This window comes from Melopsittacus undulatus, chromosome 6, assembly GCF_012275295.1.
Source record: "Melopsittacus undulatus isolate bMelUnd1 chromosome 6, bMelUnd1.mat.Z, whole genome shotgun sequence".
NCBI classification, from domain to species: domain Eukaryota; kingdom Metazoa; phylum Chordata; class Aves; order Psittaciformes; family Psittaculidae; genus Melopsittacus; species Melopsittacus undulatus.
The window spans coordinates 40,709,897-40,724,717 of NC_047532.1; the positions used below are offsets into that span (position 1 = coordinate 40,709,897).

At 39.2% G+C, this 14,821-nt stretch overlaps 1 protein-coding gene across 1 annotated transcript in view; it reads right to left on the reverse strand.

Annotated features, from left to right (window-relative positions):
• Positions 1-259: 259 nt before the first annotated feature.
• The window catches only part of LOC101869266 (histone-lysine N-methyltransferase MECOM), a 51,067-nt gene continuing 36,505 nt past the window's right edge, over positions 260-14,821 (reverse strand). Inside the window, exons 9-15 of the mRNA XM_031047120.2 lie at positions 11,224-11,390; positions 9,797-9,874; positions 7,875-8,044; positions 6,623-6,767; positions 3,622-3,858; positions 2,877-3,063; positions 260-1,919 (exon numbers count right to left, since the gene is read on the reverse strand). Coding sequence (XP_030902980.2) covers positions 1,785-1,919; positions 2,877-3,063; positions 3,622-3,858; positions 6,623-6,767; positions 7,875-8,044; positions 9,797-9,874; positions 11,224-11,390 — 1,119 coding nt within the window. The 3' untranslated portion in view covers positions 260-1,784. The remainder of the gene's footprint in view (positions 1,920-2,876; positions 3,064-3,621; positions 3,859-6,622; positions 6,768-7,874; positions 8,045-9,796; positions 9,875-11,223; positions 11,391-14,821) is intronic.

The window sequence follows — 14,821 nt, forward strand, 5'->3', positions numbered from 1 at the left end:
CAGTGTTTGAAGGTGCACCAATCCTTCCTGTAAAATAAGTTAAATATTTATCTTTTCCAAGGTAGTTTTGAAACTTAAAAGACCGACCTAAAACCCCCAAATGGTGTGAATGAGTCCAAGATGCTTTGCAATGCCCCATCCTCTGGTTACCCTTATCCTTATAACCCAACAGACACAGCCATTGCTTCCCAGACTGCAGACAAACTACATCAATTTTCCCTGACCCAGACAAAAGCAAGACAAAAAGAAAAAGGATTCCTTCAGTTTTGTAGTCCTTTATTATTTTTTAAGTTGATCCTCTCATAGTAATGTACTGAAATGCGTAACAGTTACATTGTACAAAGCATTTAAAGAAAGTACCTCAACTTGCCGATTATTTCAAAATGAGATTATAAACAAAAGGAAAAATAAATCTGGTCCCTCACTAAAGGCCAAAAAAATACCCCAAAAAATAACTGAATACCTTCCATTATTTATTTATTTTTTTTAAAACATAAATTTGGAACACTTCATCTTACAAATAGGATTAACATGAACATAATAACATCACACAAGTTCGCAGACAACCAGCTTAAAATATTGGGTACAGCTTTTTAATCAGAAGAATCATGCTTTCATGAAGAAATTATAACTGTTTATACAATCGAATCAATTTACTGTATTACAAAAAAAAAAAACCCCAACAAACCAACCCTAAGTCGCATCTATTAGTTATTTAGTTCATTAAAATGCAAAAATAAAATAAAAGAGGAATGTAAGAAAAGTTCAAACACTGTTTTGCACTCCCATATACACAGATCAGTTCACCTCACTCTTTTTGAAGTACATGGGTGCCTTACATTGTAACACAGTGGGGGGCTGGAGCAGTGCTGTTTGTTACAGGAACAGTGCTATTTTTAATCAACAAACAATCGTTTGCCAACAAATAAATACATGGTACACACAACACAAAGAAGAAATTAGAGGGTAGGGGAGAAAGGAAACAATACAACAAAATAGTGACATGATTGTCGAAAATTAAAATCTCCTTACAATGATTTGAACTAGTGGTGCTGTCGATGAATGCAGTGCTTTCACAGAATTATCTGGATGATTTAGCTTCTTGGAGTAGTGAACATTCATAGTTTACAATATACACAAGCCTCTTATGTATTGTTTCTCAGAGGTTTTTTTTTCTTGTTTTTCCTTTTTTTTAACAATGCAGTTGAGAAGGCAAAAGAATCACGGAGAGAACAAAATATTCCCTGCTACTTCTTTCTACATTTACGATGGATAGTGTGCATTTGATAGAACTATTTTCTTTCCTTGAAGGGCTAAAATGCATAAAGCTTTAATGAAGAGATTTGTACATGAAAGCAACTGTTCCCAATCCTGTGTCAAACTATCTTATACAAAAAGAAAATCAATTCAGTTCCTACATTAAAGGAGTGCCCATGTGTGTATCAATGCAGTCTTAACCCTTTTGTCCCTGCCCCTCAAAGCCGGGTGAACTGGAAGACACTTTTTCCCGGCACCAGTTTACATAATCCACTGAAACTTTTATTTTTGTTAAGTCGCATTGATCCTCCAGAAGTCAGCAGCTGCCTTTGCTGTGCAAAACAAAATATTGAGAATAAATAGTTCATTTCTTTTTAAAATTATTCCGTTTAAGGTCACCGGACTTTAAATGAGTGACCCTGCAGATTTATAAGGCATTCTGCTCAGCAGTCTTTTAAATAGTCATATATGAAAGAGCCATGCTACTGGTTTGGACTTGGTCCCATTCGCGGTAAGACTTCACAATGTCATACGTGACTGATGGACTGAATGGCACTGGATTCTGCAGCAGCTCTTGCCATAGTGTGCCACATATTGGGAGAATTGTGGGATGCAGAATGAAGGGAGTCCTTGTCGGAGAGAGAGAGCATCATCGCATACGCCTGGATGGGATGAGAAGAAGGACAAATAGGTCATGATCCCCCCGTACAGATCTGAGCTTGGACTCATGCCATCCTACACAGTTCAGGCATCATTTAGGCCACAACTGCTATTCTCAACTTGCTTTTTAAAAAAATCAAAATGCGTTAGGTAAAACCACTGTCAACCTTTTCACTGACACTTTTGACTCACTAATAGTAATAATAATTTCTGCTTTCATCTGGCTTCTCAAAGCTCTGAGAAACCTTTGATAGTAGACAAGGTCTCAGAGTCTCCTTTGCCTTCAGATTCTTGGCACAGAAGACTCTTTTCAAGAGCCTGAGGAATCACATTATCCCTTGGCTGGTCCTGTATTTCACCAAATACCACAGTCTCCAGCGCTGACCTTTTCTACAAGCATATTCTGCAGTTTTTAAGTTAGATTGTTTTTTGTTTTTTAAAAAAAAAGGGGCTAAAAAGACCCATTTTAATTAATGTTTAAAAAAAAAATCAAGAACTAGCACTAGGATAGCAGCCTAGTTATTGCTGCATGAAAAACATGCTGCAGACCAAGAGGCAGTAACATCCAACAGACCAGAATAACAAGTACCAAGAAGCCAAGCCAGCCAGATTAAATCAAATCCCTGCAAGGCAGCAGCTACATGCTACAGCATCAGTGTGACCACACCAGCTTGTCTGAAAGCAGAGTGGGAGTATTTCTTACTGTATTTCTACGGATGGCAGGTAGGAACAAAAATAGCCAAAAGGAAAGAAATCCCTCCATTATCAGGGACCAGAGCACCTGTCAGGTCTCCCAGGTGCAACGGGAGCACAGGAGGGGGTCGGGGCAGGCTGAGGACTGCCAGTGCAGAGCACAGCCCTGTCTGAGGAAGCTGAAACAACCTTGCCTGCCACACACTAACAGCTTAATCCTTCAGGGATTTGGTGACAGTAACATTTTGACTGAGTTAAGCTTTTACCTGGGACTTGGATTTCCTGTACAAGGGTTGTTTTAGGTCCTCTGGCAGCTGGGAAGTATTGAAAGCTGCCAATTCAGTGTCACTATATTGATTTTCTTCCATTTTCCTCATTTTGAGGCTATCTGTGAAGTGCCTTATGTGGTCCAAAGCCGAAAGTCCAGTCTTATTATACTCCTCCTCTTTATACCTATAAAAACACCATGGAAGTTTTAATATCAATTAAGTGATCCTCTCTGCATTCCCTCATCATCTCGCATTTACGTATTTGAGGAATTTTCCCCTTTTCTTACATTCATAAGCCACCTTGCCCTGTGGAACTCTGATCTTGAAATAAAAGAAATTTCCTTTTATTTTCTAAAGAGGAGGGGGTTGGCAGTGGGAGCATGGGAGGAAGAGGCTGTCTCTCTTCTGGTGTCTCCACAGCATTTCACATAACCATTATGGGAGATCCAGGTCAGTTTACGAAGCAGATAATGTCTCTCCCATGAACATTTCCTGTCTCACTCAGAACATGACAATAGCTCCCTGAGCACAGTTATTTTTTCTCTGAAGGGCTACAGATTGCATGAAGAAACTGAAAACAGGGCTGGTATTGACCCAAACACAGACACATGTTGCTATTGTAACCGGGAAGCTGGCTACTTCGGACAGGTTCCCACAGCACACAGTTTGGCACTGGCACTCTTGTATGGTTTATTGTTTTTATTCCACATATCGGGCATGCCAATACTTGGAAGAAACCAACCTGCTAGGGGAAGTTTTGCAGTTCATGTCCAAAGTACTTGTTTCCTCGTAATCCTCCTCTGGAGTCCCCTCATGTATGTCACTAGTAACAGGCTCTTTGACTGCTTTCCCTGCAATTTCACTCTCTTCATCTTCTTCGTCCATCATTACTTCATCTTCTGCCTCTTCGTCATCCAGCAAATCTGAGTTCTGGCTGGCTACCATGGCTTTTTCATCCTTAAAGTGGCTGCCATTCATTCTGAAAGTACCGAAAGAAACCCCAGCAATAATCACAGTTACAAAAGCTCCTCACTAGTAGATTGTCAGAGGCAGATGTCAAAATGATCTGTCCCAGTAGAATAAAGGGATTTCTGGATTTTGTATCTTGTTTAGCTTCAGATGTTTATGCAGAAAATTGGTGAAATTTCTACTAAAAATCAATGGGATGTTACAGTATCATGAGCATGGTATTTTCCAGTTATCCTGATAAAACTACTGTTCAAGTGGAGGTATGCTCAGATATCCATTCCAAATTTTCTCATGCATTATTTCATCTCATGTTTCCAATCATACACGTAGTCTGTGCAAAACAACTCACTGCCTTTTAGCAGAAGCTGTAGGGGCCAAGAAACTCTGAAAATCAGATCTGGCATTTTCAAAAATGACATCCAATACTGCATTCAGAGTTTTAAAGTCAGAATTACACGCATAATTTATTTTGCACACTACCTACCACCCATTTAGAAGCCATACTACTTCACTGAACATATGGATTACATACACGGGAACCTAAGTGACTTCAGCTAAAGACCCGAAGAGGAGCCTTCAGTATTGCCTGCACACTGAACTATATTATTGACTGATTTGAAGGGTAAGAAGTAATGAAAAGGAAGGTCGCATAACATTTCAGGCGTATTTCTTCCTATTAAGCAAGTAATTATAGCAATACACACATGGAAAACCATTTGGTATACTCGCTGTTATTACGCTGTCCTTTGCTTTCCAACAATGACTTCTCTTAACTACTTCCCATGGGATTTTATCAAGGACATAATACCCATGCTGAAGTAGGGGCTCGTTTGCTAAAGGCCTCAACCTTGTAGGATTCTAAGCATTTGGAGCTGCATCATGTCTGCTGTGTTATATGAGAGCCGAAGAAGCTCAGCACCAATGCTGCGTCAACAAATGCATGGCCAGAGGTACTAGCAGTGTAGAAGGGCAGCACTCAGTGGAGCCACACAAATTCATGCTACCAGTGTATCTGCTCATTATGTAGCACACAGGCCTTGATTCATCTATTGTTCTCATTGTGCAAAAGGTCCTTACTCTTCCAGGAATACAGTTATAAAAATGGAAACTGTATTGTCCACCCACAGTTTGCTTTAGACTCCATGTGCTTCAAACTGTGTGGGACAATATGGAATATAACCAAAAGTCTGGCAAGATAAGGATGCGCCCTAGAGGTGTATTTAGAGTTTAACATTTGACTTGCTGTTGTAACAGATATACCTTCTTATGGAGCATACAAAAGTGACAGGTGGTTTCCTATACAATAGTATCATTTTCCTAAAAACAATGGAGTTTCATCTATTTTCCAAGCAAATTCCATCAGACTGTCATGAGTTGAGTATTGCATTAAAAAAATAATAATTAAAAAAAAAAGCTAGGGAATGGTCTGTTTATATCACAGTATCAAAAAAAATCTGAGGCTCTGCAGAGTTGGGACAGCTGAAGCAGCCACCCCCTCTACAATAATCAGAACAGTATCTCTTTATCATCTTCTATTTAAATAGGCAGAAATAAGAAATTGTTGAGCATGGTTTGGGCTGCCAACTTGCTTGTTATGCTCAATTGAGGCTGCTAGAAATGAAAGGGAGATGGACTACAACCAAAGTAACAAAAGCCATGTGATTAAGAAAACAGATTCTCTAATTATGCTTTCAAATGCAGCAATTTGTGAGGGATAAAATATCCGTCAAGAGCAGTCTGAAGTGCCAAATTTAGAAAGGAAACACCGCACAACCCAGCAACCTTTCCACTTTGCTGACTTCCTGTCAGAGGACATGTTGAGACCAGATGTGCAAGGAAAAAATCCCAAGCCCTCATTGCCAATCAAGATGGAATGAAATTTGAATATGCATGTAATCACTTAATCCAATACTTTTGTGGAAATCATGTTATGTCCACCTTTTTTATCCCTTCACAAAAGCATCTGGAAATTGAGAAGACTGTGAAATTTGTCACAAACAGCAAGAATTTTTTGATGCTGATAACATAATGCCAATTCAAAGGTATAAATAATCCATAATGCAACGCCAATCTCAAAAAAATATGTATAGCTGACATGTGTATCCCTGTTACAGTCTTTTCTGTTTGGTTGTACTTTTATTAGCTGATAATATTTAGAAGTGGTCTCTCTTCTGTTAGTTCAGAAGAATTAAAACACTCATATACCTAATAAATCTTAGCAGGAAAAAGTCTTCCACATCCTGGAGTACAGGTGGACTACCAACATCTACTCATAGCCTCACGTGTTTTTTGCTGGTCAGCATCTTTCCTGGGATTGAGTTACTTACAGGAAAGGACTTTTAGTTATAATCTTTCATTTGATCTGAGAATTTCGCTTAGTTTACTTTACTAATTGCACATTTAAATTGCATTTAAGTCTTAAGGCTCTCTACACTTAGCCACAGGATGCACAATTCACTTGCTCTGCCATGAATGTAAAATGAGGGCATTTTTCAACAGATTTAAGTTAATGGAGGGAACTGGAAACTGAGAGTTTCTGATACAAGGAGGAATGTGTTCATAGATGGAACCTTCTTTCCAGCATCTGCCACTGGCAATACAATTATACACAACGGGGAGGGAATTGACATGCTTCTTTTTGTAATACAGCAAGGGGAACACTGAAGCAACCAGATTGTTGAAGTATCTCTGGCTCCAGACATTATCAAAAATGAGAAATCAGCCAGCAAACCTGAAAAGTTGCACCTTTTGAATGCAGATCCAATGCAACTTACCTCTCCTCTGAGTTTCGGGGGGACTGATTATTGTGGTTGCTGTTTCCAATAAAATTCCTAATTTCTGTGAAGTAAGAGTCTTCCTTGTCATCTAGGATTGCTCCCGTGCTTTCCAGTTCTGAGTGAGGTGAAGATGTTGCAGTACCTTAAAGCAAAATAGAGAATTTCTATTGCTGGTCTTTTACATTTTCTATGTCTAAACATTTATGTCAAATTGAAATTGCAACGATGGTTAAAATGGGCAAGAGCCAGAAAAAGTTGGTCATAGTGATCTATCAGCTTTCGGCCATAAAACTGGTAATTAAAAGGGAAGTGGTATTATCTATGGGCAAAGGTGGTTTACAACTAAAAAGACTGCTTGCATGCTGGATGCCATTTCCATGGTCCATAATCACTTTTGCCATGTATCTGTTTCAATATCTCCCTCCTGTTCCCTTGTGACTCCAAGACTGTCAGTCAATAACTTTGTTAGACCAATGGCTGAACTGAGCAAACAGAAATTCTTTTTATTAGCTACAGTTATGCAGAGTTGTTTAAAACATGAACAGCCACTGACATAATCACCCAGGTTCATTAGCACTGATAGACCACTGACAGATGTCTTTGAGCATCAGGGAAAAGACAGCTATGGATTCACTGCATATACCTGGTTATTTCCAGAGGTGTAAAGTGTGTACTTAAAAGACTACAGACAGGATTTTCATTAAACCCTGAAGATACCTAAACCAGACCAATGATACCCATTACTTGCCACTGCTTTTGCTGCTGCTGTGCACTGACCAGTTTGCTTTGAGGTTTGGGAGACACCATTACCTCCATAATAGCTAGTGCTTTTCAGCTCCTGAGTGGGGATATTTTAGAAGGTGCCAAAAAAATCTTTTAGAGTACCCTCTGGACTCCAAATCTAGGACTCCTATTGAGAGCCAAGTGACTGCAGAGGTGGGATTAAATCGATTTTCTCAGTCTGTTCTCAAAATGCTATGGTTGGCTTAATTAAAACCAAAAGAAAAGACATCATCCAGTGGTATTAAGTTATACAAAAGTAGAGTTTATACTGGGATTTTCAAAGCACTTTAAATGTCAGCAGAGCTTAGGCACTTACATATTTTCCAAACACCCACTCATTGGAGCAGACGGCACAGAGCAACGTGTGCCTATTGACACTCAGTAGCATTGAAAGTGAACATGCAGTCCCTGTATATGAACACTGGCGGTAGGTAGGGCACTCTGGGGAGGGAAAAGGCATACATACCAGACATGTTCCCATTCTCGTGCTTTTTTAGATGTCTGTCAAGATTGGTTTGTTGACCAAAACACCTGTCACACAAGTGACATTTGAATGGCTTCTCTTTATTGTGGATGTTACGGACATGTCTCTGCAGGTTAGAAGATATGCTAAAGGATCTGTCACAGTATTTGCATCTAAAAAAAAACCCAACAAAACAAAACAAGTGGGTAGAAAAGGATTTGTTAGTGTCTGGAAATGTAAGGTTTGACATAAGAGACATGAAGCACCTTCTGGACTCAGCCTCAGTACCCAACTGCAGTTCCTTGGTCTTTATTAAGGCAAAACCTTTCCTGCAATCCAGACAAGTTTTGGCTGAATAACTGGACAGCTGTGCTCTTGGAATGGAAATATCACTTCTATGGTGGGGTTTTTAGCTTTAATTCACACTAGGTTTTACATTTTAAGTACTGCCTTCAGGAATAAGCATAATATTTCAGAGTTAATGGCATCAAATTAGCTAGAGTAATTGATTCCCATGTTTTTGAAACTGTTGCACGCAAAGTTGGGAAGTTTGAAAACAGTAGAGCAATAACTATTGTTTCATGTGCTGCCAATACAATACAATTACACACTTCTGGAAAAAACATGAAACAGATCTCTACTAATGCTCAAATAAGGTAAAAAGGGCTATTTTTTTTTCCTATTCTAAATTATACTGTGTGATTAAATCTTTTCTTGAGGAATTAGCTTGCTTGATTGCTAATCCCAGAGGAAATTTGGTTATCTTGCAAAAAACAGCAATAAACAATCCCAACCTTTAATATTGTGCCAATGTGAGTAGTTTAGTCTATCACTCTGGTACCAGAGGCATCAATTTTCATACTCTGTAGCAATTTGGAGTCCCTAAAGCCTTTACTGTATTGCTCTTTAAGTCATTACTAAGTCATACTATAACTATTCCAAATTCTCTGGCTGGCAACCAGCCAACAGCCTTCATCACTTTAGTTTTGCAATCTTCTACTTCTCCCATGTTTCTCTTACGCTTGTCAGTGATGTCAGGGGTTTTTTTAGTGCTGAAATCGTCCATTATGCTAGTAATTGCTTGTGGCTTTTATGCAGTGGACAGGTATAACATGCATCAAGACCTTCCTTCAGTAAAATTAGATGTGAATCTCATTTCCCAAAGAGACTAGAGCCAAAAGACATTGTTTCCTCACAAACAATGAGCTTACTCTGCTCTTTGCAGCTCATAAAATGCAGAAATTGGTGCATCTGTTTTACTGGAACATGAACTGGCTGTTTTCCAGTTGATTTAAATTAGTCTTTCATTTTCAATAAAGTGATGCTTCTCTTCACACATTTCTGGATGTGACTGTCCTAAACACACAATATCACATACATACTTCTATCAACAAGAAAGTACACCCACATGGGCTTTGGTTAGGCAGACCTCAGAAAGTATCCAGATTAGGCAGGAAACAAATAAATACAGTAACGCCTTTACAACTGGGACCTTCCAGAAATCAGTCGATTGACAAAATACCCAACTTTAGGCTGTAAATAATAACACAAAGCTCCTACAAAGAAAAAAAAAAATTGCAGGGGAAAATATGGCCATAAATTCTACTGAAAATCACTTCAATCATTCTGGTTCCGAAGTGCCAGCTATCCCATGAGGCAAAGGCAGGATTTGCAGATAGCGCCTGAGCAGCTGCCTAAGCCAAAAGAATTTCACTAAGTAGGACCAAGACCCTCCCCCAGCTCCACAGCTCCAATAGTGAGTATCAGCACTGAATGAAAAAAGCCCTGTTTAAGACCAAAACACAATGGTTGGTCATCAGTGCTAAGGAGCAAGCACTAAAGCTAGCTGAGCAAGGCTATTGAACACTCATTCCCTTGCTTTATTTAGTTGACCAAGCCACCGATGGGATAAGGGGTTGCAGTACCTATAGGGCTGCTCTCCAGTGTGCGTCCTCAGGTGGCGTGTTAGGTTTGCAGATCTTGGGAATATCTTGCCACAGTATCTGTGATAAGAAAAGGTTTGATAAGATAATGCAACCTTCATCCCAATTTGAGCTGCACTGAATGCACAGCCCAAATTGAATCACTAATATAAGGTACTACTGGCATTGCTTTGGTGTAACAACATTATAATAAAAGCATTCAGCAAATGTAAGTGACTGACACAACCACAGAAGAATTGGATTGGAATTGCTAGCACTGACCAGCTTTTCTTGTGCATAAGCAAAGGATATATGAAAACATACCAGTTTTAAAGATCACCCTAAATTTCTAAGCTCACAAGGTGATTATTGGTCACATTCAGATTTGGAATCAAGAGAATCTGTTACTATAGCCTTGGACTTCTGCCTCTATGTAAGCAAATTGCAAATCTTTCAACCAATTCTACGTGTCAGCAAACATGACATCATTCTGTGCACTGAACAGGATCAGAGCAGACAAGACTCAAACACCTAATCCATCAAGGTATGCTTCTATAACAACATGTCGTGAAAGAAGGTGACATGTTTTCAAAAAGATCAGATAAACCTGATATGCCAGTGTCAAACACCTGTGCATTCTGGAGATGATACACAGATCTTAATACTGCAATTTAAAAACAAGTCTCCAAACTCGATAATATGTTACAGGAAAAATTATAGGGAAAAAAATATCGTGAGCCCTCCCCCTTCATTCAAGTAACATACTAATATTCAGTTTATGATCTATTAAGAACATTCAGCCCATTTTATGCATGGGAGCAGAGCACACACAACTTACGTGAATGAGGGTAGTGGTCGTTCCATGTGACAAGTTTGAAGATTGCATCCCTTCACTTTTGAACATCCCATTTACTTTTTCACAATGTGGTATATAAGCCTTCAAAATACCCACACAACTAACTCTACTCTCCTCAACAAAGCTCCCATTCATTTTGGTTGCACTTATAATGACAATCTTCATTGTATATTTTTAAGTCTGTACATAGAAATACTAGTAAGTCATGTATTTTATCACTGATCCCTTTGGATATTAAAACCAGAAACCTGAGAAAAAAACATGTCTTGTAGTTTATGATCAAAAAAAAAAAAACAGTAACGAAAGCACACTTGTGTATATGAAAGTTATGAGAAAATTTGGAAAAAAGGATTGATTATGTAATAGTTTCCACCTCATTTATCAAACTGGTATGATACAGGGCAAGCTCTTTGTTTCATAACACCAATAATTTAATAAGATCCCCAAAGTAAAACGTTTTCCATGTTTTATTGGACACACAGAGCTCTGAGACCTGCCATGGTCCCTGTCAACTATCTGAGCAGGGGGGATTTCAGAAGCCTGAGAGAGCAGCATGGCGTGGCCCTGGGGCTACCTGCAGGTGTAGCGCTCCTTGCCCTTCCGCAGCAGGGTCTCTGGCAGAGTGCTCGGTGGTGCACGGAAGTTGAACATGGATGGCACCGACTGGATCAGCTCATTGGCCTCCGGTTTTAGGGTGCTAAAGCTCTCCAGCTTTTCAGCCATGTTTTCTATAGCTGACATCTGCAACAGAACATAGCACAGAACCTGTCATGGTAAATACTGCTTTGTCTGTCTGCTCTCACTGGAAACACAAAATGCAAAGAACATACACTGCCAAGAGACAAAACAAGGGGAAGGAAGAAAAACAACCAAACGTAGAGCTGCAGTCTCAAAAATTATGGGGCACATTAGGCAAGGTCGTGGCCATGATGTTGTCCCACTTGGAATAATGCCTACAACTATTATAGCATGGTGCTGTTTCTGTACAAGGCCAGCATACAGCAGATCTCCTGTCCTAACTGCTATAATGGAAAACTGCTTCCAAACATCTAAATTAGACAGTGTTCATTTCTTATTTTTAAGCCTCAGCTACTATAAAATTCCAGTTTACACAGTCATGGTCTGTGGGTTTGCACCTGTGAGTCTATGCATCACATCTACTGAAAGCATTGGCCATTTTGGACCAAATCAACAGAAAAAATAAAGACCCAACAACAACTCAATTCCTGCAGTTTGGGTCTTTTTACAGGACTTGCAGAGGACAAATATTGCAGATGAAACCTTATGAATACTCTAGCTCAACCAAGATCTGCAAGAAGCCATATCCAAAAAGGCTCCATCAATGTCCCAGCCACATGCAAACATTCAGTTCAGTCTTATGGCCCATCACAGTCAAAGGCTATGAGACAAATTCATAAGAAATTAACCTTTGGTGGGTTTGGTGTTATGTGTTTACATTATCTATTAGATGCCTATTCTATTTTTTTCTCTGAATATTTCAACCTCTTAATATTCCTTTTGTTGCCTGTAAACCCTATGTGCTTTGGGGTATCTCCACTCTTAGCTGACTGTAATTTTCAGGGAGTAAGGATTACATAATTTCTGGAGAATAGTTTCCTTTAAGGTGTCTGGATCTAACCATCAAAACCTGCTCCAAAATCTCAAACATTGTCACTTGGAAAGTCCATGACTGCCGCTGAGCCCTCTGACAGGCAAGAGTAACTATCTGCCTCTTCATAACACCACAAATAAGTGAAAAAAGAAGAAACCCAAGATCTCACATACAAAGCATAAAAACCACAGCATGAGCCCTGTGCAATACCTTGCTTGTAATGAAGGAAGAAATTACAAGAAAGACAAGATGCTGAATGCTCCTTAGCTGAGAACACCTTTACAACCCTTTCTTCAAAATCCATGAGACTGCTCCGATTGTTGAGATTTTAAAATTTTATTTAACGGGAATAATTGCACATTTGGATTTGGTGGTTTGGTGGTTTGTTTGTTTTTTTTTTTAATTTTATTTTAATGGTCAGAGCTGTGTATTTGTCTCCTGGAATGACTATTCACATGCTGGTTAGCTCTGGCTTTGGGTTGTGGGTTTGTTTTTTTTTCCCTTTAGCCTGTAGCTTGCCCTCTCATTTCATGCTCACGGTCCTAATGCTAAGTACAAATTGCAATGTACAGGGTACCACTGCCAATTTGCCAAACATCTTTTATCAAACCTGGTGAAAAAAAAAATCTCAGAGGGAAGTCAAGATACATTTACTTGTCAGACAACAAATGTGAAAGCATTGTGAGGCAGTAGGGGCTGTAAGCTCTGGGGTTTGATTCATAATCACTCAGCTGCTAAAACATTCTCCACAGATGCAAGTGGACAGCACATTTGTCAATATGAAGGATTTTGACATGTACTGATCACAGGCATGAGATATGTAATGATGATGCTGTTGGGAGGGAAAGTAATTCTATCTCAGCACTGAGATGTCATTATCGACCCATACAACTCAATGTTACCATACATTTCTTTTTATATGACTTCTTTAGTCAGAATTGATTTTTAAAGCTTTTGTAATAGTCCTTTCACCGTCTTTAATTCCTTCTAATTGTTCCCCACAAGAATTCAGTCGTCTATTTTGCAATTGCAGAAAATAAATGGTTTGAATGAAAAATGACCTTTGGCCTTCAGGGTGATTAGCAGCAACAAGACAGAGCATGGGTTATGATAGCACATATTTACGGTGAAGAATAATGTTTTATTTATGTATATTTAATATTCAAGTCAGTTTCATTATCTAGTGGCTTTAAATCATCCTTGGATCATCATTTCTCATGTACTCAGTCCCCTACAGTAATATATTAAGGCAACTATTTTCCCCATTAGATTTGAAATGGCTTAGTCATGCTTATTTTTTTTTTTTTTTTTTTAGTTCTTATTTCCATGATTTTGCAGAGGAGAAACTGGGACTGATTCTTCTCTAATGTATGGCAGTGCAGAGCAAAACTACCTCCAACACCACCTCCAGGATTACATCAGTCCAAAAACAGGTATGAAATCAGCATCTAATTTTAAATCCCTTATTCAGAGGAAACACAAGCACTTCCAACTATTTTAAAGTATTACTTGCTTTCCAAAAATATGTTTCTCACTGTAGGAATGACTATTGTTGTTTTTTTTTAAGACTGATCTATGTAGTTACCTGGTATGATTTATGTTTTTCAAGAAATTCACCAGCAACGACGGGAAGTGCTTGGCCTGAAGCCTGTGCTGATACAAGTAGATACCACTCCACCTTTACTATCTGCTGGAGATAGGGTCACAAGAACCAAAAATTGGGGCATTTTCTTATCAGTCCTAAGTGTGCTGCTGGTGCTCAGGGCATTTGGGATGCAATTCCCTATTGCAAATTGGGCACCTGGGCTGCATGGGCTTGTTACAGCCCACGGAATCCTGCCAGCCCAGACCACAAGCTCTTTATATGCAGGTAGACAGCCCCTGCTCATCAGTCTACCTGCAATATATTAACAGAGTAACGTGAAATCTGGGGTCTGTCACACTGAGGACTAACTTTGGCACCAAAACCAAGCAGGAATTATAAACCTGCAACACATTTTTGGGAAGCTTATACCCTGGTTTCAAGTAGTGGCCCAAGGGAATGTGCAGGAGGGCAGGCAAGGGACAAACCTTCACTCCAGTGTCTTCTGTCACACACCAGCAAGGAGAAGTGCAAGAGCCTTAACTGGGGCTTGGATCTCGATTACAGTGTTGAATGGCCATTGGTGGCTGCTGCTCCCATTCATCTGGTGAAACCCTTTTTGAATCCATTTATATTTTTGTCAAGGAGAGTTCACCAATTTAATTAGGTGCATATGAAAAGACATTGGCTTTTCTTTCTTCTAAGCCATTTGACTGATAATTCAGCTGGGTGCCCCTCATTTTGTTTTCTGGTATTGTTGAAAGTAATGAATAACCATTTCTGCTCACCATTCATCGTCCCTTAGAGCTGGGACACAGCTCCCTCGGGCATTTCTTAAAAAAAAAAAAAATAATTCAAAATGTACTTAGTCTCTTTTTGTATGGAATCTGTTCCCTACCTCTGATCATCATTGTTGCATTTTTCTGTCTTTTCTAATTCTACTTTCTCCTTTTTGAGAGGGTCTTCAGCTGTATTCAA